At 44.5% G+C, this 24,354-nt stretch overlaps 2 protein-coding genes across 2 annotated transcripts; one reads left to right on the top strand and one right to left on the bottom strand.

The window, feature by feature from the left end:
* The first annotated feature begins 635 nt into the window (after window positions 1–635).
* kdm7aa (lysine (K)-specific demethylase 7Aa) lies at window positions 636–21,693 on the top strand. Its single transcript, XM_044021529.1, has 19 exons — window positions 636–761; window positions 8,609–8,694; window positions 9,083–9,200; window positions 9,340–9,500; window positions 11,754–11,895; window positions 12,343–12,529; window positions 12,832–12,994; window positions 14,304–14,391; window positions 14,489–14,595; window positions 14,866–14,957; window positions 15,094–15,180; window positions 16,046–16,210; window positions 16,376–16,462; window positions 16,940–17,070; window positions 17,586–17,749; window positions 17,834–17,910; window positions 18,433–18,626; window positions 18,710–19,062; window positions 19,307–21,693. The coding sequence occupies exons 1-19, from the start codon at window positions 664–666 to the stop codon at window positions 19,393–19,395; spliced, it is 2,589 nt and encodes an 862-aa protein (XP_043877464.1). The 5' UTR covers window positions 636–663; the 3' UTR covers window positions 19,396–21,693.
* Window positions 21,694–21,736: 43 nt separating this feature from the next.
* ndufb2 (NADH:ubiquinone oxidoreductase subunit B2) lies at window positions 21,737–24,010 on the bottom strand. Its single transcript, XM_044021527.1, has 4 exons — window positions 23,800–24,010; window positions 22,786–22,930; window positions 22,296–22,371; window positions 21,737–21,831 (listed from the first exon to the last, which is right to left on the bottom strand). The coding sequence occupies exons 1-3, from the start codon at window positions 23,883–23,885 to the stop codon at window positions 22,297–22,299; spliced, it is 306 nt and encodes a 101-aa protein (XP_043877462.1). The 5' UTR covers window positions 23,886–24,010; the 3' UTR covers window positions 21,737–21,831; window position 22,296.
* Window positions 24,011–24,354: the final 344 nt, after the last annotated feature.

Raw genomic sequence — 24,354 nt, 5'->3', positions numbered from 1 at the left:
TAATCAGGGAACTCATTCCACTTAAAGTGCTTCAAAAACAGTGATCTGAATGCGTTTCAATGAGGACATTTTTGTACTTAAGGTGTGCTAGTGTGAGTATTTTAGTTAATGTTGTTTATAATAGACTAAAAAAAAATACATCATTTACAAACATTTTGAACACTCACAAATGCACAACCTGGCACACATTTTTATCAAGCATGAAAAAAGGGAGAAATGATTGTAGAAATTAAAAATGTGTCTAGATGACAAGATTAAAATGTTAATGTTGCCCCTTCTTTTCCTTCTGAATGCAAGAAATAAATATTAAAAAAAACGTCAAGGACAACTGGTTAGTATGCTAATTAGGGTAGAATAGAAAAAAAATCCTTTAAACTTCAAAGAAAACAAAGGCCTTATTTCCTTTCAAGTCTAAATATGACGTTGCTGACAGAATCGTTCAAACCAAACCATTATGTCACTGCTTTGTTAGGCAAAAAAGAAAAGTTTGCGTCTATTGTTGTTCGCTGCCCACTCAACCAGATGGAACTGAATTTGATATGTGACGTCAGAAGTGGGATTGCCTAGAACGGCGGCGGAGCTCGTGTGCCCTCGGGTATTTCCGGACGTTGGTTTAAATCCCCGCCCCGCTTCATTCCTGCGTTGTTTGGGGACAGTAGGAAGATGGCGGCGGCCCCGCTGTACTGTGTCTGCCGGCAGCCGTACGATGTGAGCCGGTTTATGATCGAATGCGACATCTGTAAGGACTGGTTCCACGGCAGGTACGTGGGCTGCGGTGTCCTCCACGGACACAACGCGCCGAACACGACGAAAAGCGGTTGTTTATTGGGCAAAAGCGACGGTTCTCCTGTTCGGCTTCGGCTGGTTGCTAACTTAGCCTCCGCTAACGCTAGCGGTGGGCGACGGGGGTTTTAAACCGTCTATTGACACGACTTCGCCAAAGAAAGTGGGGCTTTCGCTCCCTCAAATACGCTTCTATTCGCTCAATTGTTCCGCAGACGAGTCTGAAACTAATTGCTTTGACTTGATTTGTTCATATTAGACGTTATTGACTCCCCGGTAACTAGTTTTTGTCCACTAATAAGCGGATCTATCAGTGTTGCCGAGTTGTGTCAGTCAGCCTGTGTAATCAAAAGCCAAGCGGGGTCATCGTGACACACGGACGCTGCACGTTTACTCTCCGCGTTACACTCAATTTGGGAGACGGTATTAACTCGTATAGATTTTTTTACTGTCATTTAACGGATTAACATTTATTTAAAGCTAGTGGCGCTAGTCCTCGTTTCACCACAGTGGGTTATTTAAGGTTATGGTAACCGCAAATAACCTTTTAGTTGAACTTTACATTTATTTACCTTGACTAAATGTTTTAGGTCTAATTTTAATTTACTCTCCACGATGAGATTGTATTCCATTGTGATATAAATTCAAGCAAATTATACAAAATGATCTTTAAAAAATGTATTAAAAATTATATTGTAGCATTTAAGTATTTTTTTAAATCGATCTACTTTGGTGGAAAGTCAGTGCTTGAGAACAAGGTGTTTGTTATGGTTAGGCTTTTGATTGACAGCTGGAGAAATTTAAACCCCCTTCCAAGCAGAGGGGGCACATGGCAGGAGACCCCTAGTGGTGGCTTGGGAAAGTGCTCGATTTATTCCTGGACTGTGGTTAAGGAGTTTTGTCTGACTGTTAGCAACGTAACTCAGAGACGTGAATGGCGGATTGGGATTACATTTTGTGGGGTTGTAGATTATGGCACACATGAGAAAATAATGAGATTTCAGTGGAAATCTGAACACAGGAAACAGTTGTTACCTTTGTGCAATAGGGGAGTGTACTGACACTGTGGGAAAATGTGGCTTTATTAATCACGTGGGTTGTGTTTGTTGGCTGTATAAATTCTAATCATTGTCTATTAAAACGTTTTAATTGTGTAATGTTTGTCATTACCTGTGATTGAATTTCTGTCACGTGTGCTGTAACCCAAAGCTAGTATCTGTAATGAACAGTTAATATGTTGTCGTCTAGATCGTTTCTACCTCTTGTGTTGTGATGTTATCCAAGGTAAAAGTACATACTGTACTTTTGGAGTGATTTTTATCATCAGTTATTGTAACACCTGCTGAGATGCCCATGAGGGTAGTAACCCATGAGGGTAACTTTCAGTTCTCAAACTAAAAGAAGAATGATAATTAGAGGTTTACACTATGAAGATTGAAAGGGTCTTCTTGGTGTCAGTCAAATTATATGTGACTGACATCAGACTGGAGTAGCAAGTAAATCTCAGACTTAATTAACTGCCACTTTTTATAAGTACGTCCTAAACCTGTCACTCACTTAAAGGTTTGCATTCCTGATTCTGCCTGTGTGGGCGCATCTCTAGGGTAACTGTTTATCAATACAATAATCTGGTTTATTTTTTGCTTGTGTCAAAATGACGGAAGCATTGCATAACCACATGAATACTGTTGCCAAAAAAAAATCACTGCCCAGAATTTGTTGTCCTGGAGAGCCAAAAAAGACTGGCTGGCTGTTAGTCATGTGCCAGCAAGGAAAGGAACAAATGTTGGAGCTTCCCCCATTGATGACTAATAAGCAGATACGCACAGTGGAGCTCCAAAAACCAAAAACAGCCACATTTCCAGCCTCTTTCCCACGAGGCTGGCCAGAAGGAAAGGGGGTATTCTCTTGCTGAGGATGGTGATTCGCTGACAGAGAGAAAAGAACAGGAGCTCAGCCTCCTGATACTTGTTTTTTTTTTTTGGTGTGTTGGTGGAGTTTCTGTTTGTGGTGCTGCGTGGGTTTGTCTGTCTCCGTTTCTGGAGAGTGTCCTGCTTTCCATCACCCATATCTCTGCATCTCAGTGCACAATTGAGTCTGGGTTTTTTAACGATACAAGGATTGAGGCAATTGGAACTCTGCGTCAGGCTAGTGAGCGGTGAGGTGATGGGGAAACAGAAACATGTCTTATCTTGATGAGGTAGTTTCAGACGTACTTTTTCTTATTATTAAGACATGTCAACCATTCACTGCGGCCTTGTGTTGCGACACCAAAGGTGTTGTCAACAATGACATTTTTTTTGAGTAAGGTTTGAGTAAAGTTTCAGTTTAAACTTACCCCTCTCTAGTTAAAAATGAACATGTTTTCTAAATTGAAGAGCAAGACATTGCACTAGTTTGTACATTGAATTTAATTTTATGTGGTTAATTATGCAGTCCTCGTTGTAAGTAGTTTTTTGTTTTTTTTTACCTCTATCTCAAAGGTGTAAACATCACAGCCCTGAAGTAGACCTTGTGGTTTGGATTGCAAATTTTACCGTGAAGTCTTTAATTTAGCATTTTGAGCCTCACTTAATTACAAGACCTGCTTCTGTGAGTGGTTTGTTCCCAGTTTGTCCAAGAGGCCAGTTTATGTCAACATTGTGGAACGCCGGAGTCTGCTGGAAATCCTCATAAATCAAGCCGGATGGTGGTGTTTACCCCAGTTAAGGTTTCAGCTCATTGTCTGATTTTTAGGTATAGGTGGTGGGGGTGATGATAAACCGGCGGGGCTTGATGGGACAGAGGAAATGATTGATGGGAGCTCCAGTCAGCCAAGTTCAATGCACAATCTGTCAATGTCGCATAGAGTGAGCTCACTAAAGAGAGACGGATGCGCCCGCTCTACAGAATGCCTTTCTAGTGTTTGTGTTGAGTGGATGGATGGGTGATTTTTTTTTTTTGGTCCAAATGGAGGCAATTCCGGTCTTCTATTTAGATGTTTGATAAGTTAAATGGACAGAGTTAAGAGTGGCCTCATAGCTCTGTTAAAAGCAATGTTTACACTCATTAGTATTGCTGTCTCTTGGGGGCAGGGAAACTGCAGTACTTTTTAACTTGATCAATGTTGATTAGGGGTCATGAGCCTTGTGTATTGATTACCAGTCAGTGTGAATTATGACATCAAAGCAATACATACTCCCTACAGTTAATGTAGTTTTACAAACCTTTATAAGTAGCTTTTCATTTAACATTGGAGTAGATTTGACCTGCCTCGTTTTACATCATATTCAAGACAACGAAAGTCTGTCAGTGCTGGAGAAAAATATACTATAGTTAGTTCAATATTTGTGCTCCTGAGAAATGTATGAAAATAGGGTTGTTGTCTGATTTATTCTCGCAGCAAAGGAAAAACGTTAATCTGTGTGTAAGTTTCAGTCACTCTTTGTTGTTTTGCTGGCTGATGTATTTCAGCCGCAGACGGTCACAAGACTGAGGACTTTGTAGATTTTACTGGGGGCTTTGAGACGAGCCACGTTGAAGACATGTGTGAAAGTTAAGCACCGGTGCTCGGAGCCCTAAGACAACCCAAAAACAACCTGCACCAAAAACAATTTAGTTGTTAAAACTCCCCGGGGCTCCCCGACGCCCCATAAACAACAAAGTAATCCTCTTTTGTTGTTTTCCAGCAGACTGCGGTGCAGAAACGGCCTGGGGTCTCTTTCCTGCTCTAACCACTGCATACATGTTGGGTCGCTATTATGCTAAGCTCGCCAAAACGATTTAACCAGTAAGTCCAAAGTGACAGATCCCTATCCATCCGTCAGGCCTCAGTGGCTCTGACTGCCGTCCAGGTTGTCGAGCGCTGTTTATGCAGGCTTTGGCTGAGCGCATTAGGCCTGGGCTGGAGGAGACTGGTGCACCTCTGGGTTAGATAAAGAGAGATAAGGACAACCAGGTGTATTCGACTGCCCTCATCTCCTCTCTATCTCTCCCGCCCATCCATTAGAGATCTGCCATCTCTCTAATGTAGGAGTGTCAGCGCCCCATGCGGAGGTCTTATTTAGAGCTTAAAATAATAGCAGTGCCCGCCTCCAGCCTTTGTGTTTCTGCACTGATCACTGGGACAATGAACCCCTCATAGTGCATGGACTAATGAATAAGCTCTCTGTCACACAGGAAGGACGCCCTTGATGAGAGGAAGTGCGGGGAGAGGGGCTGTTAATAGTTGTGTTTCAGCCAAGTGCACACATCTCTTGTTCAGGAAGGGATGTTATGCTTGGTAATCTGCTACTGTGTCGTCACAGAGTAACCCTCCAGTCTGGATGTGACGGGAGGGTTTGTGATTGTCCTTCAACTCTAAATCTTTATCTTGAGGATGTGTGTGCTGCTTTTCTTCCCACTCTTAAGACCGGAAAATAACGCTTGTGTTGCTTTGTAAAGCGCTTACTTACCACACCGTAGAGATAATCTGCAATTTTACATCACGGACAGCACACAGCAGTTGTTGATCCACGACTGCCTTTATCAGTCAGTTCAAATGTGTTCTTTTGTCACTTCAGTGTTTGAAATATTGCATTAGAATTCACCAAAGCTGGGCAAATATTCCCAAATGAGAAAGCAACAGAGCCGCAGCTCCTGAGTCTCTGTGAGCTGAAATCACTGACTTTCTCTTTGGGCTTTGTCATGTGAGAACGAATGGATTGCAAAATGAGTTTCCTGCCAGAAAAGGCTGTCAAATAGTGAAATAAAGTGGCAAACATATTCTTAAGATGTCGTAGACATAAGCAGGCACATATTTATTAGACAAGTCTTTTGGGTAAGTGGCTGAAAGTGCTGACAACTTCAAATTAAAAGCCTGGGGCCTGGGGGCTTGTTTTCATAATCGAGTAATCAGTCAATGTGTGTTTCCTAAACCTTGACATTATGATGTTCTCAAATATCACGTTTTATCACAAACTTAAATGATTTCTTATGTAATTGAGACTGGTTAACAATCAATTAAAGCATGTGAAAACACTGTCTCTTATCAAGTGTGCGTTTGTTCGCTTCCCTTCAATCGTTTTTTGCTCCGATTGATGATATTCATGTGGGTTTTTGAGCAGTTTGCACAACCACCAGCTCTGCAGTGATGCAATACACCGTCAAGCCGGAGCAAGGCAGGAAATACTTCCTCTCAGCTGAGTTCCCTCCCCCTGTTTTGCATTCACTGCCTCAAGTCCACACAGTCTCACAGGCCGCTCTGCCCACCACGTAGTGATCGTTAAAGGTGACGCATGCACTGACTCAGGCCTACGACTGTGGCACAGTGCCCTGATTCCCCCACTGCGGCGTTACATAACAGAAAACGACGAGTGAGACGAGGACAGCAGGGTCACCTGTGTCGAGCACACGATGCCGTTGACCACCCGGCAGCAGTGACTCATGCTTTCCCTCTGCCGACAGCCACACATCTGATCCAAGATTCCTGATACATGAGTGAGGCTTTATGCTTCAGCCAAGCACTGCAGTATCACTTATTGTTGGTTCTCTGCTCACTCACGTGCAGCAGCAGGAGTGCTGTTTCTTTTTCACTTCCTGACTTTTACATTGTTTTTCTGCAGCCGTGGACCAAATATAACGGATGTAATGTGCACCTAATTATTCAGTTACACGACTCCTATATAACCCCAAGGCCACTTTTGTAAAGAATGAGAAATGTGCTCGTCTCCGTCAGGAATGACGCTCTTTCCAACAAGAAGAATTTTGCTGTGCAGCCAGATTGTGGTCAACTATGGAAAGGGAGCTTCTGTTTATATCCTGTTAGTGCACCACGGTGATGGAGTCGTGCATTCGCACAGGCTCACCACTTCCTGATGAGTTAATGGCCCCCGGCTTAATTTCCTTTACAGTTTCCTGCAATTCCTTGTAGATCAAAGGTGATAGCAGCCTGCAGCAGACAGGCTTTCACATGTAAGTGCAGGGCTCACATCAGCCCATCATAGCTATTGCTACCCACCAACTTGAGGCCATTGTCTCAAAAGTTGACGGTTCAAAACCTGCAAAACTGAAGTTAATGGTACACTGAAGTAATCACACGGTCTGTTAATGTAAATGTCAGACTAGTTGTAGTGTGCAGTTTTCTTTAGAGGCTGATTATTATGTGTTAATTAGCCAGTTATTACAAATTACACTTTTGTTCTTAGGAAATTGATAATGTTAAGTCACCAAATGTTTTTTCATCCAAAGAAGATTTTTTGATGCCCCTTTTTGGTGTTTTTAATTTAAAGTCGTCTGTCTGTCTGTCTGTCTGTCTGTCACTTTGCTGTGCTATCTATTTGTTGTTATAAATCAGATGGAGGGGTTCAAAAGAAAAGCAGCTAAATATATGGGCCTAAAAAAAGGTCATTTACACAAGATTCTTACTGTGATTTGTCACCAGTTAGGTGCTCTTGAAGATTAATCTAACCTGGGAGTAAATGTCCATTTTATCTATTCCCACCACAGAAAAAAAATCCAGATGTTGGCGGATGTTTAGAAATCGGCCAGAGGACGTAAACATGGGACATGTAATCTTGTGTTATACAAAATATGTGTTCAAAAAACAACAGTCGTGTGTGAATCACAGAGCATCCGTTGAGTGCTAACACTCCACCGCTTTATGCAAATGAATTGACCATTTAAAATGACCCGTGTCCACACTAACATGGTCTTTTTGCAGCTTTTTTTTTTTTTTATCTCTTGGTGTCTCTGAAAAGGCAACTCGGTTGCTGTTGAACCCGTGCTTCTCTGGAAAGGGACTCTGGTATGCAGTGGAGGAATGCATGTGTGTGTTGGTGCCTGTGGTTTGGCTGTTGCAGGGCGGTCGGGGGTAGCCGAGTGAGTGATCACAGCTCCGTGGGCCAAAAATGCAAGACTGCAACAGTCATCACTATTTTTACAAGCAGCTGATTTTCAGCTAAGGTTTTTGACTTTATTTTACATTCACATGGTGAAGAACAGGAAAGACGATGTTTAAAATGTCTAAATAATAACTTTTTTCCATTCTACATATTTTGAGTGGTTTGTTTTTCCAGGTGGAACCAAACACAAGATAATTATGTGTAGCTTCTTTCATTGGTCTGACTCCATCGTATCAGTGTTATTAGATTTGACTTGATGCAACTGTAGGTTCACGGTGGCTTCGCTCCATTTGATGCTTATTTACATGTCTGTGGTTCTTTGTGCTCAATAGGAGACATTGTTGCAGTCACAAATACTTGATGTTTCCGTTAGCTGAGGAAATAACTTGTGTCCTGAAATGATTACTTTGTCAAAGTCCTGAAATGCCCCACGTGTGGCAAACATCAGCTGCAGGAACTGCAGTTGTAGAAAAGATGAATGAAAGCAAAGCCTGTGTTTCAGACCCAGACTGCCCTTTGCTGACGTCGCCACAATTATGAGGACTGACAAAGTTTGGCATTAGCCAATAGTGAGTTCCTTGTGCAGTTTTGGTCGTCCCAGGTCAAACATAATCTCAGTGTGTAGCTCTGCAGCAGCATCATGTGTAAAGCTGAAAGAAGGGCTGCAACAAACATTTGTTTTCAGTCCATTTGGGGTAACCTAACCCGTGTTTGTCCATAAAATGGTGTAAGATTTCGCCTAGTGTTTCCTCAACCACCGAATAATTGTATCTTGAAGTTGCTCCTCTGAGCTGTGTCCATCTCTTGTATGCAGATGACTGGCATCTGTTCATTGGCACCATGATCATGTTCAGTCTACATACACAACATCAAACCTAACACCGAGTAAACCTAGTAGACTCTGTTGGAACCATTATGAGAAAGTGTGAACCTGCTCTAACTCTGTGTCTCTTGTCCGTCTCCAGCTGCGTGAAGGTCGAAGAGCATCAGGCCGTGGACATCGATGTTTACCACTGTCCCAACTGCGATGTCGTACACGGACCCTCCCTGAGTGAGTCATGTTCTGTGTCATTAGTGGCTCTGATTCTCTGCCTTACATTTACATGTCTGGCCTCCTCGGCATTCAGCATCTCACATCCCACTCTGTTGATCTGCATGTCGGACTGCTCCCAGGGGAAAGGGCCTTTTCTCTGCAGCGTTGGTCTGAGTTTTATTTTGTGGGGGAGGGGAACGGGTTAACCTCCGAGAGCCTAGAGGGCAGACATTAGCAGGCTAATTGAAAGGCGTTGTAAGCCCTCCACTCTGATTGGACAAGCCCCTCTGGTTCAAGTAGTGAATGGACTGATGTGCATAATTTGCCATTTTCTTTGGGAGAATGGGAGAATTGATTTGAAGAGGACGAAACAACCCAGTTAAACTCTTGTTTGTTTGTGTTTCAGTGAAAAAGCGCAACAACTGGCACCGGCACGACTACACGGAGCCGGACGACGGATCGAAGCCAGTTCAAGCTGGAACCTCGGTGTTTGTCAAGGAGCTGCAGAACAGGACCTTTGTCAAGTACGTTTACATTCGGACACATTTATTAATCTTTGTGACTTTAGGTGATAGTTCAGATGTTCAAGTGCTACACTCAGAGGTTTTGTTGATGAAATGCCAGTGGATGGGGCGTGCTGACATTGTCATGGTCTTGTTCCAGTGGCGAGGAGATTCTGATGAGAATGAAGGGTGAGGTGGTGACGCCCAGGTACCTGGAGAGACACGGCTTCAACTACCCCATGGCGGTCACTGAGATGGAAGGTCTGGGACTCAAACTACCTCCTCCTACTTTCTCCGTCAAAGACGTGGAGCAGTATGTCGGTAAGAAAACGTGCCGTAAAGCAGTTGTCCCTGTGTTGGATTCATTTCATGATAGCCACATTAGTGTTCGTCCTTTGGGAAGGATGTGGTCAGTGTGATTAGGATGTACGGCAGCCTTGGTCAGCTTAAAAGCTACTGAAACCACCCAACACCACCCAACACCGGCCAGCGCCGAGCAGGCGCCATCTGTGTGTCAATGTGAACAGGTTTCCAGGTTCATGGGGTTTTAACCCACTTATCAGGCATCAGACGACGGCCGAATGACTTCTAAATGAGTGACGGCTAAGCTTTCACTGCCCTCTCCGTGACCACGGCGCTTCCTTACTGAGACAGCTTGCCACTTCCCTGCTCCTGTTACAAGCCCATTACCCAGCCCACTGGTGTTTTTATCATTAAGTTCAGATTACAGACGGCTTCTCTCACTTTATCTCCCTCTCCCATGCCCTATTGAGCATTAAGCCAAGGCACAGGTGTCGTGACCCGGGACCGAGAGTCGGGTTGCGTTTCTTACAGTCGGTAAACAATGGGACAACGGGAATGAACGCCGGCGTCCTCTTGTGACTCACGAGGGTCTGATGCAGGGGTGTTGTGGACTCGGTGTGTGGTCGAGCTGCTTAAACACAGCTCAGCTTGTTCTGACCGTTGATCTGACCACAGAATTCACCACGTCAACACGTGTTTATTTAGTTCTTCAGCAGCTACATCTGACAATAATATCATTAATAATATTATATATGCATTATTCATACATCCAGCATGTGTGGGACATTTTGCAATAAAAATTAGACATAAAAAACTCTTGTCAAGTGTTTTTGTACAATCTTGTCACCTGCCTCAAAACCAGTGTTTCAATTCAAAGTCTTTTCCTTCACATGTGTGGAGCTGCGTGAATCACTAAGAGCAAAGGTTGGATGAAAAATACTTGGTGTGACATTTTGTCAAACGTTTATCGACCAAACGTCGAGTTATCTTCACAGTTCTGAGGTCACACGTGAAGCCGCCGCTCAATGGAGCGGACGTAGACACGTCAGAGTCTGAAACTCCTGCCCCAAGACTCCAAGCCTGTGTCTACTTCTGGTCCCTTAAGTGGTCGCTCAAACTCAGAAGCCAATCAGCAGGCAGCTTCCTAAGCCCCGCCCATGGTCGGACTCACAAACAAAAAAACCACGGCGCAAAGAACAAGTGAGGGAGCGTAAACTCAAAAGAGTCGGCGTAAACAAAATTCTGATCATTACAAACAAATAAAATACAATATTTTTGATCATAATTCCATGTGGTAGCCTCTAAATAATGAAGTCCGGTACAGTCTGTGTAATCTTCTCTTCTCAGTCACGCTGCTCTGTAACTGAATGAGTTCACTGAGAACACAGTTTCTGGCTCCAGCGTGTCGACAAAGACATATTTGCAACAATTACCATAATTACTGACCTTGTTAACATCACAGGGTGATGTCATCTATCACAGTGATTATGGTGGACGGCAGATCGCTTCATCAGGGCTGTACATGTTTGAAAAAGTGCAGTTTGAGCTCGATGCTTTTTCCTCCACCTCTGACTGTGACTGACTCCAGCTGTTCTCTGTCATCAGACGCTGGCCAGCTGGGCTTCAGAGGTGTGTGTGTGTGTGTGTGTGTGTGTGTGGGTGTGTGAGAGAGAGAGAGAGGGGGGAAAAGGCAAAGGGCTAATAAAAAAGGTGTGTGGGAGGGGTGTTGAGAAAATACAACAACCAGCTGTCTTGCTGCACACACACTGCACCCCAGTCCTACTTCCGGCCCCATGTGTCACCCAAGTGTGATTTGTAGCGTCCCGAGTGTTAGCCGTGTGCTACGAGTCTCTGCTTTGTGGTTGGCTTTCTTTTCTTTTGGTTTTCAGCATCTGTTTCATGTCGTGCATACATACAGGCTCGGCACCTTCTCTCTCTCTCTCGTCTATATTTCCCTAAACACTGGAGAGTGATCAGACGCAGCATCACCCTCTCACCTCCACCCTCTGCACCTCCTCAGGGACGAGTCGTCGGGACAGATTGTCTCTCAGCACAGCCCCACCTCCTCCCCACTCTGCCATACTTGTGCCAGTTTACCTCAGGGCTTGATCTCTAATAGCACATGCCAGCAACCCCCCCCCCTTGCAAACCCAGCGTGCTCCTGTTTCTTCTTCCTCAGTAGAAATGCTGCTCTATTTGTTGTGTTTATAACGTATACAGTGTATGTCAGACTAATATGAAGTACTTGTCTCTCTCCGTCTGTCTGTCTAGGTGGTGACAAAGTGGTGGATGTGATCGATGTGGCGCGGCAGGCCGACAGCAAGATGAAACTCAGCGAGTTTGTCAAGTATTTCACCAAGTCCCATCGACCCAAGGTTCTCAACCTCATCAGCCTGGAGTTCTCTGACAGCAAGTAAGATAAAGATGCTGCTTTTTCTTTCTTTCATTCATTCATTCTTTCTTTCATTCACTCACTTCAGTTTGCACTCAAAGTTGGCGATTTGGCTCATGAAGTTTGTTTAAATTCATTAATTCCAGCACGTTTATACCTTCATGGGCCGTTACTTATTTTTAAACTTAAACTATATTTATCCCTTTTAAATTATAGATCTATAATATGATCTTTATTATAATATACTGTGCATTTAACTGGATTCCCTTCTCTTTAGTTTTAGTTGTGTTCTGAAAAAGTTAATCAAATATAGTTTTCATATAATTTGATGATGATAATTGTTATTTTCAGTCTGAACATTAGTGAAAAGGACACTTAAATATGGGAGGAGTGTTTTTAAAATAGGACCTCACAGCTGGGAGTAATCACGTTAACCCGAGCCTCTGACCTCTCTCCAAACACCTGCAGGATGTCACAGTTGGTGGAGGTTCCTGACGTGGCTCAGAAAATGTCCTGGGTGGAGAACTACTGGCCGGACGACTCCTTTTTCCCCAAACCCTTTGTCCAGAAGTACTGCCTCATGGGGGTCAAGGACAGCTACACAGATTTCCACATAGACTTTGGAGGCACCTCCGTCTGGTACCACGTTCTCTGGGTGAGTGCGTTTAAGGCTTGTCTGTGTGTGTGTCTCGTGTAAAAGTCACTTTGGCTTTAATTATCTTTTAGAATAATATCATGACGCATGTTTTCTTTGTTTAAGAAAATAAATAAATAAATAAAAGCACGATAGTCACAGCTGCCATGCTCACACACACACTCACACACACACACACCTTAAGTGTGTGTTTCTACTCAAACGTACCGTGTGTTTGTGTGTTTTCGCTCATTTACTGTCGTAGTCTTAGCTTGTCATGTGTGGTGATGATGTCGAGCGTCTCCTCTCCGTCTGTCGTGCAGGGGGAGAAGGTCTTCTACTTGATCAAACCCACTCTTGCCAACCTTGCACTATACGAGGCGTGGAGCTCCTCGCCCAATCAAAGTGAAGTGTTCTTTGGAGACAAAGTGGACACGTGTTACAAGTGTGTCGTACCCCAGGGAACCACCCTGCTCATCCCTACAGGTGTGTGACCATGTTTTTATCACTTTTAAGGACCTTTGACGCACCTGGAGTCCTGGTCTGCTTTCAGAAAACTCTTATTAGAATGCAAATGTGCTGCTTATTGTATAAATTGACAGTTGGCGACGGTTGGGTTCATCTGGGCAGGTTGTAGGTACAGTCGCACTGTTACCATGGTTACACAAGGATTTTTGCATAATTATATTTAAACCTCGTTTCTGGAACGTTCATATTCTGAGCAGTTAGCACCTAGCAGCTGTGTTTGTTTACACCTGACGTTCACACGACCTCTGCTTTCTTTAACTCCTGATCCACACGGAAACAGAACTTTCCCTCTACCTTGTTTTTCTTTTTCATTACTTGGGGCAGGTTTAGTTTCGGGGGGTTCCTTGTAGACGGAGATATTTCCTGATACAGGGAACTTTTTGAAAACGACAAAGATAAAGATACTTTCCGTTTGTTTCCGTCTGGACGTGGCCTCAGAGCCTGGAGCTGAAACACCAAAACAAACGAGGTTGTCTCCGTTTGTCTTTTTTTGCATTTATTCAAAAGCTAAAATCACAGCTTCTCATGACTCCAGCCAGGAAAATACAGCCTTGTTGAAAGTGCCCTATCATTGCCAGGGGCAAATGACAGAGAGGGAATTTCTCTCTGAGAAGCAACAACCCAAACGTGTCTTAATGGTCATGATTACAACGGAGAAATGAAGAGAAACGTGTGCTCATGTGATGAAAGACGCAGTGATGCTGCAGATCCTTTACGCACGTGTTGTTGCTGTCGGTGATTAGTTGTTGTTGTTGTTGTTGTTGTTGTTGTTGTTGTTGTTTTTAGAGGTCGAACAGTTGTTTGAGGCTTCATCTGTACCAAGACAAACTAAAACGATCCGCTCTGTGGACGGCTGGACGAGTCTCAGGCCGTGTCTTCTCTCCGCAGGTCCAAGCAGCTTTGTGAGAGAGGTGGGAATGAAGTGGGGGTCAGAGAGCACAGTGGGTCAGTCAACTGCTGCATTATCAGGCCTGTCCGTCAGCCTTACAGACTCCTCCCCTCCCCCACACTCTCATCTCTCTTACTCGCTGTCGTCCAAAGATCACGGGTTTATCTCTGAAAAGAAGGGACAAGTTATTTTAATAGATAAACGTCCGACAGTGGAAAGATACGTGTGTTTTTTTTTTGTTTTTTTAACGTACAAACCAGAGACTGTTTTTAAATATTCACAATAACTCAGAACAATGACTGATAAAGTTTTGTCATGTGCTGTGTGACTGTCAGTGTCGTAGCTGTGTTGATATTAAAGCTTTGTCGCCCCCTGCAGGCTGGATCCATGGTGTGCTCACCTCTCAGGATTGCATGGCTTTTGGAGGGAACTTCCTTCACAACCTCAACATTGACATGCAGCTCAGGTGAATGCAGCTTTCCCAGGACTCTCTTTAAGTCGACGCTCTCGTGTCTGTCGCTCTGTCAGCTGAGTTTTCTGTTTGTTTCGCACGTTTGCTGCAGGTGTTATGAAATGGAGCGTCGTCTGAAAACCCCAGACCTCTTTAAGTTTCCGTACTTTGAGGCCATATGTTGGTATGTGGCCAAGAACCTCCTGGAAATTCTGAAAGGTGAGAGACGATGCACAATGTTAGACGTGGGAGATTCACACAAAGCTGAAAAGATGGAATCACTTTTAGAGAGGTGTAAGCGGTTTGAGTCATTCCTCCTCAGTTCTGTCGTAAACTTCTGCTTCTAAACACAAACACTGTGGGCTGCTGTAGAAACGTGCTGGTTATTATTATTATTATTATTATTATTATTATGATTATTATTAATAATCATAATAATAATCATCATCATCATCATCATCATAATGATAATAATGTCTGTTTTGTCAGAGCTCCGCGAGGACAACTGTCCACCACCAACCTACCTAGTGGAAGGAGTCAAGGCTTTAATCAGTGCACTGAAGACCTGGCTGAAGAGAGAGGTGAGTTCTCACGCTTCATTTCCAGGTGCTTGGTGTTATTTCACAGCAGCTGAGACATCACCACCGTCTGTCCTCGTCTTCTGGACGTGTGTCAGTGACTCTGTCCTCCTCCTCCTCCTCCTCCTGTCGTTTTCAGGTGACTGAGCCCAACAGTGAGGTACCAGACCACATCAGGCCCAACCATCTCATTAAAGAGCTGACCAAGGAAATACGCCACCTCGAGGTAAGAAAGGAAACTCAGACGCTCTAATAAGTTTTCAGTCTTTCAGTGTCGAGGTTGTCGCCGTAGCAACGCTCCCGATTACTGTCAGAGATATTTGATAATATTTGCTCCACATTTAGAAAGAAAGAATCAAATATTGCTTCAATGAACTGTTGTTGGATGTTGTGTGGAAATATAATTCTTTATTCAAGACGAAGGTCGATTCATTTACGCATTTAAGACCTGAAAAGAAAGTGAAAACATTATTTAAAAGATAACATACGAAAAAATATGAAGAAGAAAAGTGAAATAAAAAAATACAATAAAGTTAATCACGGCGACTTGATTGGGCGAGCGTTCTTTGCCGTAATTACGAGACGGTTTGTGCTTGTGAAAGCTAAGAACTTGCACTTTAAACCCAACCATGAAGTTATTATGGTAATGTCACTCACACACAGTTATTACGGTAATTCAAAGACACTCAGAGCGGTGGAGAAATGAAGCAGAGAGCACAGAATTTTATCAAATATCAATTTATTAGACAAATCCTTGGAAAAGTCTGTTGGAAACTATGTTTTAAACTTTCAAAATGAAAATGCAAAGTCTCTTATTCGTGTTTTTTCTTAAATGGAACTCTAAAATCTAATCCCATTTTCTGGCCCTTTTCAAATGTAATTAATATGAAATCTGTCAAAAAAAAAACCAATACCATGATGACAATGGTCTGAATATTTTATTTAAGTTGGTCTAGATTTAAAAAACTTGATTCATAAATTGTTGAGTTGAGAGTTTAAAAAGGAGAAACTATGAATAAAGTGAGCAGAACTTTGTTTTTCATGAACGTGCTGCTTCTTTTTTTCCTTTATTTTTGACGTCTCGTCCACAGGAGGAACCAGGAAGTGTGGGCAAGCCGGTGAAATCTCAGGGAAGTGGCTGCGCGCTCATGTCTGGATCCAACGTCTGCCCACCCACTCGCTCCACACTGGAGAGGCTGTGTCAGGCGCGGCGGGCGAGGAGAGCTGCCAGGCGGCTGAGGGAGCAGCAGCAGCAGAAACAGCAGCAGCAGAAACGGCAGCAGCATGAGCAGCGGCAGCAGGGGCATGACCTGCAGCAGCATGAGCAGCAGCAGCAGCCGGGGCATGAGCAGCAGCAGCAGCAGCAGCAGCAGCAGCAGCCGGGGCATGAGCAGCAGCAGCAGCAACAGCTGCAGCAGCACGCACCCAAAGGTCCCTCCAACCTGGACATCTTAGAGCGGCACACCAGAGAGGTGCTGAAGAGGCTGGAGGTGGGACCACTGGAGGAGGTGAGGACTGAAACACTGACCCACACACGGTGCAGATGTGGACTGAAACACTGACCCACACACGGTGCAGCTGTGGACTGAACACTGACCCACACACGTGCAGATGTGGACTGAAACACTGACTCCACACACGGTGCAGATGTGGACTGAAACACTGACCCACACACGGTGCACCATGACTTTTAAACATGTATTGTATTGATTGCCACATCCGTATTTTAACTTTATGGAAATGCAGACATTTAGAGCTCTACAGACATTAGTCAGTCTGCATCGTGGAACAGCACATAGCCCACATGTACAGACAGACAGACAGACAGACAGACAGACAGACGTTTGACACTTGTTATGATGAGTTAAAATCGGTCAGTCAGTCAGTTCTCTCTCGTGACTCATACGTCCCTCAAACTCGCTAGTTTCCTCCTAAAGTGCTGCTTATAAGGACCGACTGACTGACTGTGGCGTTCACTCCCTCAGGATCCAGCGTTCTGTGCGAAGGTTCACGGGAAGTTGAACAAAGCGTCGACGGCGTCGTCGGCAGCAGCTGCTGCGGAGTCTTTAGAGGACAACCATCTGCGGCTCATGCTGGTCAACGGCAGAATCATCAGGTCAGAAGGTTTTTCTCTGTTTGCAGAACATTTACAGGAAGTCTTCAGATGTGAACCAATGAACTGAGATAAATGTCCACATACAAGTTCAACTCGTGTGAAATAAAACGACGTACAGATCAGATCCTGTGTGATCTGAATGAATGAGTTCAGACTCAGAAACTTTGGTTTGTCACACATTTCAGGATCACCTTTACGCTGCAGCTTCACACGGCGTGAAGGACCTCCTCTTTCTCTCTGACGCGTCACATTTAAAAAAAACAAATTCACTCATACCGCACTAACGGTGTGACGGAAAATTGTAGTGCTTTTGAAACCGTGACTTTTTCACACCGGGGTATACCTCGAAACTCCTGACCGGCCCATGCCTACATCTGTTACATGGAGCCAAGAGAAATCAGTCGTTTCACTTAAACAAACTAATACTAACTATAGCTCAACCTGTTTGTGTGTTTGTGTGTGTGTGTGTGTGTGCGTGTGTGTGCGCCTGTGTGTGCGCGTGTGTGCGTGTGCAGAGACATGAGGCGGCCCGGCAGCAGCCCGGTGAAGACGGAGGGCGAGCGCTCGTCTGTCGGTCACAGTCCACCAAAGAGCCGCGTGGACGTGAAGACGGAGCGACGAGCGCAGGACGGTGACGAGCGGCACGAGCGGCACGAGCGGCACAGAGCCTCGCCCCTCAGTCAGTCACTCTTCATCTGAGCTGTTCACACTCGAGCATCGTCAACCATGTCAGCTGATTGTTGTTGTTGTTGTTGTTGTTCAGGAGGCGTGGAGACGGTGAAGACTGACCTCAGGGAAGACGTGTCTGACGTGGAGTCACACGCTGACTCTCCCACACAGGTGAGACGTCTGCACTCACACAACAACACTGTGTGATTGACAGCTAGTGTCGTGACATCACTGGTAAGAAACATGGTGGCACAAGATGGCCGCTTCTTCAACAGCCTTGACTTCATTTTCTCAGTCATTCTTTACTTCTAGTCACATGTTTACTTGTATGTTCATTTCTGCCCACGGGTCCTTGAAATCCTTCAATTCAAGGCCCTTAAAGGTTTTTGAGTCATTGAAAGTGCTTGAATTTTTCTTAAAGAAAGAAGTCAAGTTGACATTTAGGTATTTTGTTTGTTACGACGCCACCTACTGTTTGATGCCCTGCATTACATTTTAAGCAAGAGCGTAAATAAAATCTGACTTTGTCCAAGGTCCCCGGGACAGTTGAATTTGAGTAAACTGGTCCTGGAAAGTCCTTGAAAAGTCTTTGAATTTCAGTAAACTGGTCCTGGAAAGTCCTAGAAAAGTCTTTGAATTTGAGTCCACTGAGATGTGAGGAACCTAATGCATCATCTCTCTTTGCCACTGCAGCGTAAAGCATCTCTGTCCTCGTCGTCTTCGTCTGACGAGGATTCACAGAGTTCGGAGGATGAGGATGAGGATGAGGACGAAGACGAGGAGGAGGAGGATGATGATGATGATGATGAGGAGGAAGGCTCAGGGCTCGACACAGAGCCGGACCAGTCCGGTCAGAAACTCAGGCACAAACACAAACCACTCAAACGGTGAGAAACCATGAAGTGATGATGTAAATCAAAGCTGTTCCACGGGCCGTGTCAGAGTCCTCACGTCCATGTTGTCCCCGCAGAGACCGTCCTACCTCACCCAGCACACAGGACGCCATTCAGGGGATGCTGTCCATGGCTGGACTGCTGTGTTCCTCCGAGCCAGAGAAGACAGGTCTGTCCCAGGAGTCCTGGTGGTCCGGCTCCAGCCAGAGGGAGGCGGCGCAGCAGCACCAGCGCCTCCTGCAGGGAGCCAAGAGCCCGATGGACAGTCAGGGCAACAGCAGCAGCGAGGCCTGGGACAATCAGGGGCCCCCCAGCCCCCCCAGCCCAGAGACGGAATACCAGTACTGTGACCCCTCCATGTCTCCACCGCTGCACCCCTCCAAGAGACACGCCCCCAACCCCCCACCTATCAGCAATCAGGCCACCAAAGGTTTGACTTTAACTTCAGTGTCTGAACTAAAGGCATCTGACATGATGCAGACGTGTGTTTAGTGTTTTATCTCTATGTACGTCGACTGGACCTGGACCTGTGGTTCTGACTGATCTCCACACACACACACACACACACACACACACACACACACACACACACTGAAGTTGTTCAGAGCTGAACTTAAATCTGCTTTTCTTTTCTTATTGTTGTTCATTCTTTTTGTTTCTTTGTTCTTTTCCAGGCAAACGGCCCAAAAAAGGAATGGCTACAGCCAAGCAGAGACTGGGAAAGATCCTGAAACTCAACAGACACAGTCGTGTCTTTGTGTAACACTCCAATAAGTCACACACACACACACACACGGCAGACGGGGGGGAAAAAAGACAAGAAGAAGAAGAAGAAGAAGAAGAAGAAGAACATTTGTGTATTTGTTAGTGGACACTTGTGGTGCTGGAGACTCCTGGACTTGACTGTGCATGCTGAAGGAGACAGGGTAACTGGGTTTGACATAAGCAAGCGCACGACTTCACTACAAGCACACGAGGGACGGCGTCTGTCTGTCTGTCTGCTGCAGGGACACGAGGACAGGAAGTCTGACGGGAAACAAAATAACAACCGCGTCCGATGCCGAGATCATCTGCGTCGCGCTCGCTAAAAACGATAAAGTGAAACGGAGCTTCATCTCTTTTCGTTTGTGCCAAGGAGGACAAAGAACATTTCAAAATGGTGCTTATTGTTTATACTGTACCCCGCTCATAGTCCCCGCCCCCCGACTCTGCCCCCGCCCCCTGTTATCTCAGTCACACCAGCAATGACTTTATGAGGAGGAAGATCGGCGCGCGAGTTCGGATGTCGCAGATCTGCGCTGTTGTCTCATGAGAAGAAGAAGAAGAAGAAGGAGGAGGAGGAGGAGTCTCGTCTTTCTTGGGGATTTCTCCTTTTGTTCATTTTGGAAAAGGGGAAGTCACTCCACAGCGCCGCCCCCTGGTGAATTTGTGTCAGTAGGAATTTGGAGTCATTGACGCTAAAACAAAAGAACAAACTGACAATGACTCGTCTGCTTAATTTATTTCCTGTTTTATGTGATGTTGCTTTTTTTTTTATATATAAATGTGTTTTTGTTTTTTTATGAATTCTGAATGATGTATTTATTAATTGAAAAAGAGATGATTTTATTTCCTCGGGTTCATCTGAGGCTTTTTTCCCTCTTCTGTTTTTTATCTTTCTCACATACGTGGTTTTTCATGTGATCATGGGTTTTGTAGCAGTTTACATACAAGTTTGGTTGGTTCTCGTGAGTTCTCCACGTCGTTCTTCTCCCTGTAGCAGAGGGTTCGAGGCGGTAGTTTAGCTTCCTTCACCTGAGCTCTTTCAGCTCGTGCCACTCAACCATTGAGCAAAAAGAAACAACAAAGTATTCTGAGCCACTGTGGTCGATCCAAACCTTTGAGGATGAGTGAGGTTTTCTTTGTTCATGTTAGCAGCGCTCAGTTCTTCACTCTCAGGGAATGATGCCATGGACATCGTGTTTTCGATTCACCACCAGCCACATCGTCATGGATGTAACCGGACGTTCTCCAAAAGCTTTTTTTTAATCGCTCCAAAACAAAAGGAAAAGGATTTCATGGTTGTGGTTTTCAAGTTGTAAAGACGAGCCGTGTTTTTTAGTTTAGTTGTATTTTCCCTGCGCTCAGCTCAGTGTTAAACTTCTGTTTCTGTGTCAAAGTCACGGCTGCACGATGTTGTGGAAAGTCTCTTCCAGGTTCACTCGAGGGAATCTCACTTCTGACGCCAACATGTTGCTGAAAAATGGAACAGAGACAGAGAGTGCTGCTGCTGTTGCCGCTGCCGCTCCGGCCGACCGACAGGCTTTTATTTCCTCGTAAAGAAAGATCTTTCTACACAACAGCACTCGTCTCTGTTTCACGTTTTTCAGCAACAACGATTTACCGTGTAGGAAAAGTATCTTCTGATGCAGATGTGGTTTGTTTGAACGATTCTGCTGTGTTTCGCTTTCAAACACGGTGGAGCAGTGGTTCGCACTGTTGCCGCACTGTAACTGTCATCCGTTCACCTTGTTCTCTTCGGGGTTCCTCCCACAATGGACCGGAGCTCAATCTGCAGCTTCACCACTAGACAAAAAAAGAACTGTGGGATTTAAATGTCAGCGGTTTAATGATGCAGAGGCTCAGTGTGACTCGTGTAACGGCGCTCAAACTTGGGTCCACTCGCGAACTTTCGACCTGCGTGACAGCGACGGTGTTTCTACAGAATCTCAACACAAATCTCAGCCAATCCACTAAATAAGAGGCAGTTTAGTGGATTATTTTTTCCCCTCACACTACACTTGAACCTTTTGAACTCTTTTGCGTGTCAGGTCATTAAAACACACACACACGAGCTGGCCCGCAGGCAGGGTTTGTGATAAGCTGTAAAATCCACCGGACAGTCGCTCCTTTTTTTTAATTTGTGTTCATGTGTTTTTGAAATGCCCCCCCTCCCCCCAGATTTAAATGGCTTATGATTTAATATTCAAACACTGGCTAACTGTGACACTGTGGATGCGTTGCATTTTGTTTCTGCATTTCAAAAAAAAAAATTGCGTGTAAATAAAATGAAATGAAATAAGCTTTTTGTCAGGTGAGTGTGTTTGGACAGGGAGAGACGACAGTTTTTTAACTTAATTAAAGATAGTTTTTATTAGTCTATGTACAACAGCGGCTTTCAGAACAACCTGGAGACGTGTACAGCAACGAGGATCCGGATCTACAGACACAGACAAACACGTGTGGCGTTAGTGAGCAACAAAAACAGCAAATATAACCTCAGGTTCCATTTAAGGGCAGCGTTACAGCCCATAATAACACCTGCATGTGTGTTTCAACGCGTTCAGTCGTAAAAGAACACGCGGCAGAGTTCCAGCTTTTTCTTTGGTATGTTTTAAACGACATGCTACGTGTTAAGTTGGTTGCATCGCTGTCAGTTTAGTCTTCAGACTGGAAAATGATTATTCTACTGATAGAAAGCGGCTCCTGATTTAAGCTTTTATAGGAAGATATTGGACATTTATTACCAGTAACAGTATGATTGTAAACTTGTGTCATTTCTCTGCATGTTTCTACAGCAGCGTGTCCATTTTCCTTCCCTTTGAAACTTAAGTTTACGACGACACAAAAGGAATGAAAGAGTGACATCCTTTCTGCTGTGGCAAAGGACATTGAGGGAGTCACCTTATTCCTCATCATCTGGTGGAATTCCAAGCTCCTCGTCTGTCCACTGAGAAGCATCAGGCCAGGGGAAGTGACCCTACGTGAGAGGTAAGAACTTTAATGTCACACCACTGTCGACGGTTATCTCATGGGTTGTTCACATCACAACACGTCACACTGAATCAAACTTTTCTTAACGACACACTTGCATTTAAGTGGAAACGATGTCACAGCCCCGCCCCTTCAACCTGACCCCGAACCTCCACTAAACACCATGTAGACAGTGTGCAGTCTGTATGAAGATGTTTCTTTAAATGACGCCATGTTACGGAAAACCCTTTAAGGGGTTTAGTTGAGTGAGCAGTTTTTGTCAGTAGGTGCCGCTTCCGTCAGAACGTGGTCTCAGACACTAAGTCGACAAAGCTCTGTTTCCGTGTGGATAAAAACTTTCATCTGCGATCAGTGATCCATCACTGGGCTCGTAGGTTACGTCAATGACACGTTTACTCACCAGCACGGCATCAGGATCATGCCAACAGTGCCAGAGGATCCAGAACCACATGGCTCCACTGATGAGCTCCGACTGAAATTTCTGGTGCTTGGTCAGATGAGGATACTGTCTGTACTGCGGCTCGATGTGTGTCCCGCCGCTACCACTGAAACATGAATAACACACGTTACATTAGACGCCGTAGAGATGGAACGACACGCTGTACAACGTTCTCACACAGACACCAGAGGGACACAGAGGGACACAGAGGGATCCTGACTGGGCAAACACGTCTTTGTGCCACAAGGGGGAGACTGCATCTCTACACTCAATAATGGAACTCATGTTTTATTATCTTCTTTAATATTTCCTCACTCAGAAAGTTGAGACGCGAGTCCTTTGAAACTGTTCAGTGTTCTATTTCCTCCATCTCTGCGAGTTGATTTGAACAAATGCGACAAATTTGAACATGTATTTTTCATATATATATATACATGCGCAATAGTTTAGAATAATAGTGACAAGTAAACTTAGATTACGACCTTGATCCGTTTGACGGTTTAAAGTAAAGAAAAACGTCAACCCTATCAGTCAGTCAGTCATCTACCGCTGTATCCTCCACCAGAGGGTCACGGCGGTGTTTAGATCATATGCAAACTAAATAAAAGTAGAGTACGTGCAAAAGGCTCAATTTGTTTGTTTATAAATCTGATGAACCCATTTCAAATCGCTTTTATTAATCTCTATTCGGTTTGAGTATAATATGTCCTGGTTTCATCGATCCATTTGACAACAATAACACAAATTAAGACATTAGAGAACATCGTAGTACTCGATAAATCGAGAGAATTGTTGACATGTTAATCGGTTTGTAAAAGAATCGTTATTCGCCGCTCTGAAAGTCAAAGTAAAGTCGCGTCATGCCACTCGTGTACGTGTTTTAAGTGAAACTTGATTTGGACGGTTTTTAGTTCGGTCTTCGATGTGTTAGCACGTCGTTGCTGTAGCTAACATGCTAACGGACGGGGCTCTTACTTTCTGCTGGTTATTCTTCGCGGGCCTCGTCTAAGCAGTAAAGCGCCGGTCCTGAACATTCCCAGCGTTCTCCCGAAAGAAGACATGGTCGCTCAGGCCGTCAACAATGCTCCTTTCTCGGCGTAAATGTCTCGTTTTAAGCGAGGAAACGTGTCCGCTCGTCCAGGAGTCACCTTCTCCGCCGTCAACACACACACACACAGCAGAGCCCGCCGTGGACACATGTTGGTTCTATGCGCTGATTGGCTGAAAGAAACAGACGTTGACGTCACATAGCGCCGCCTAGCGTTTTGCTCTGGAATGTGTTTTTTTCCCCTCTTTAAATGAAATGTTAAACGTTTTTAATCGCAGATGCGAACGTTGAGACAGTTTCACCTCAAAGAAGTGTATATTATACTTCACATGACGAAATCTGATGACTCATCACTGGCGTACGGAAGAGCATGAGGGCCAAAATAAATAAATAGAATTCTGACTTTTTTTTATCTCATATTCTTGCCTCTTTTATATTTCAAATGTGTTTCCAATGACCTTTATACATGTGAGTTTATAGAG

The sequence above is a fragment of the Solea senegalensis genome, linkage group LG3 (assembly GCF_019176455.1).
Source record: "Solea senegalensis isolate Sse05_10M linkage group LG3, IFAPA_SoseM_1, whole genome shotgun sequence".
Classification (NCBI taxonomy): domain Eukaryota; kingdom Metazoa; phylum Chordata; class Actinopteri; order Pleuronectiformes; family Soleidae; genus Solea; species Solea senegalensis.
Note: the sequence above shows the minus strand (reverse complement) of the source record. Positions and strands in the feature narration are given on the sequence as shown.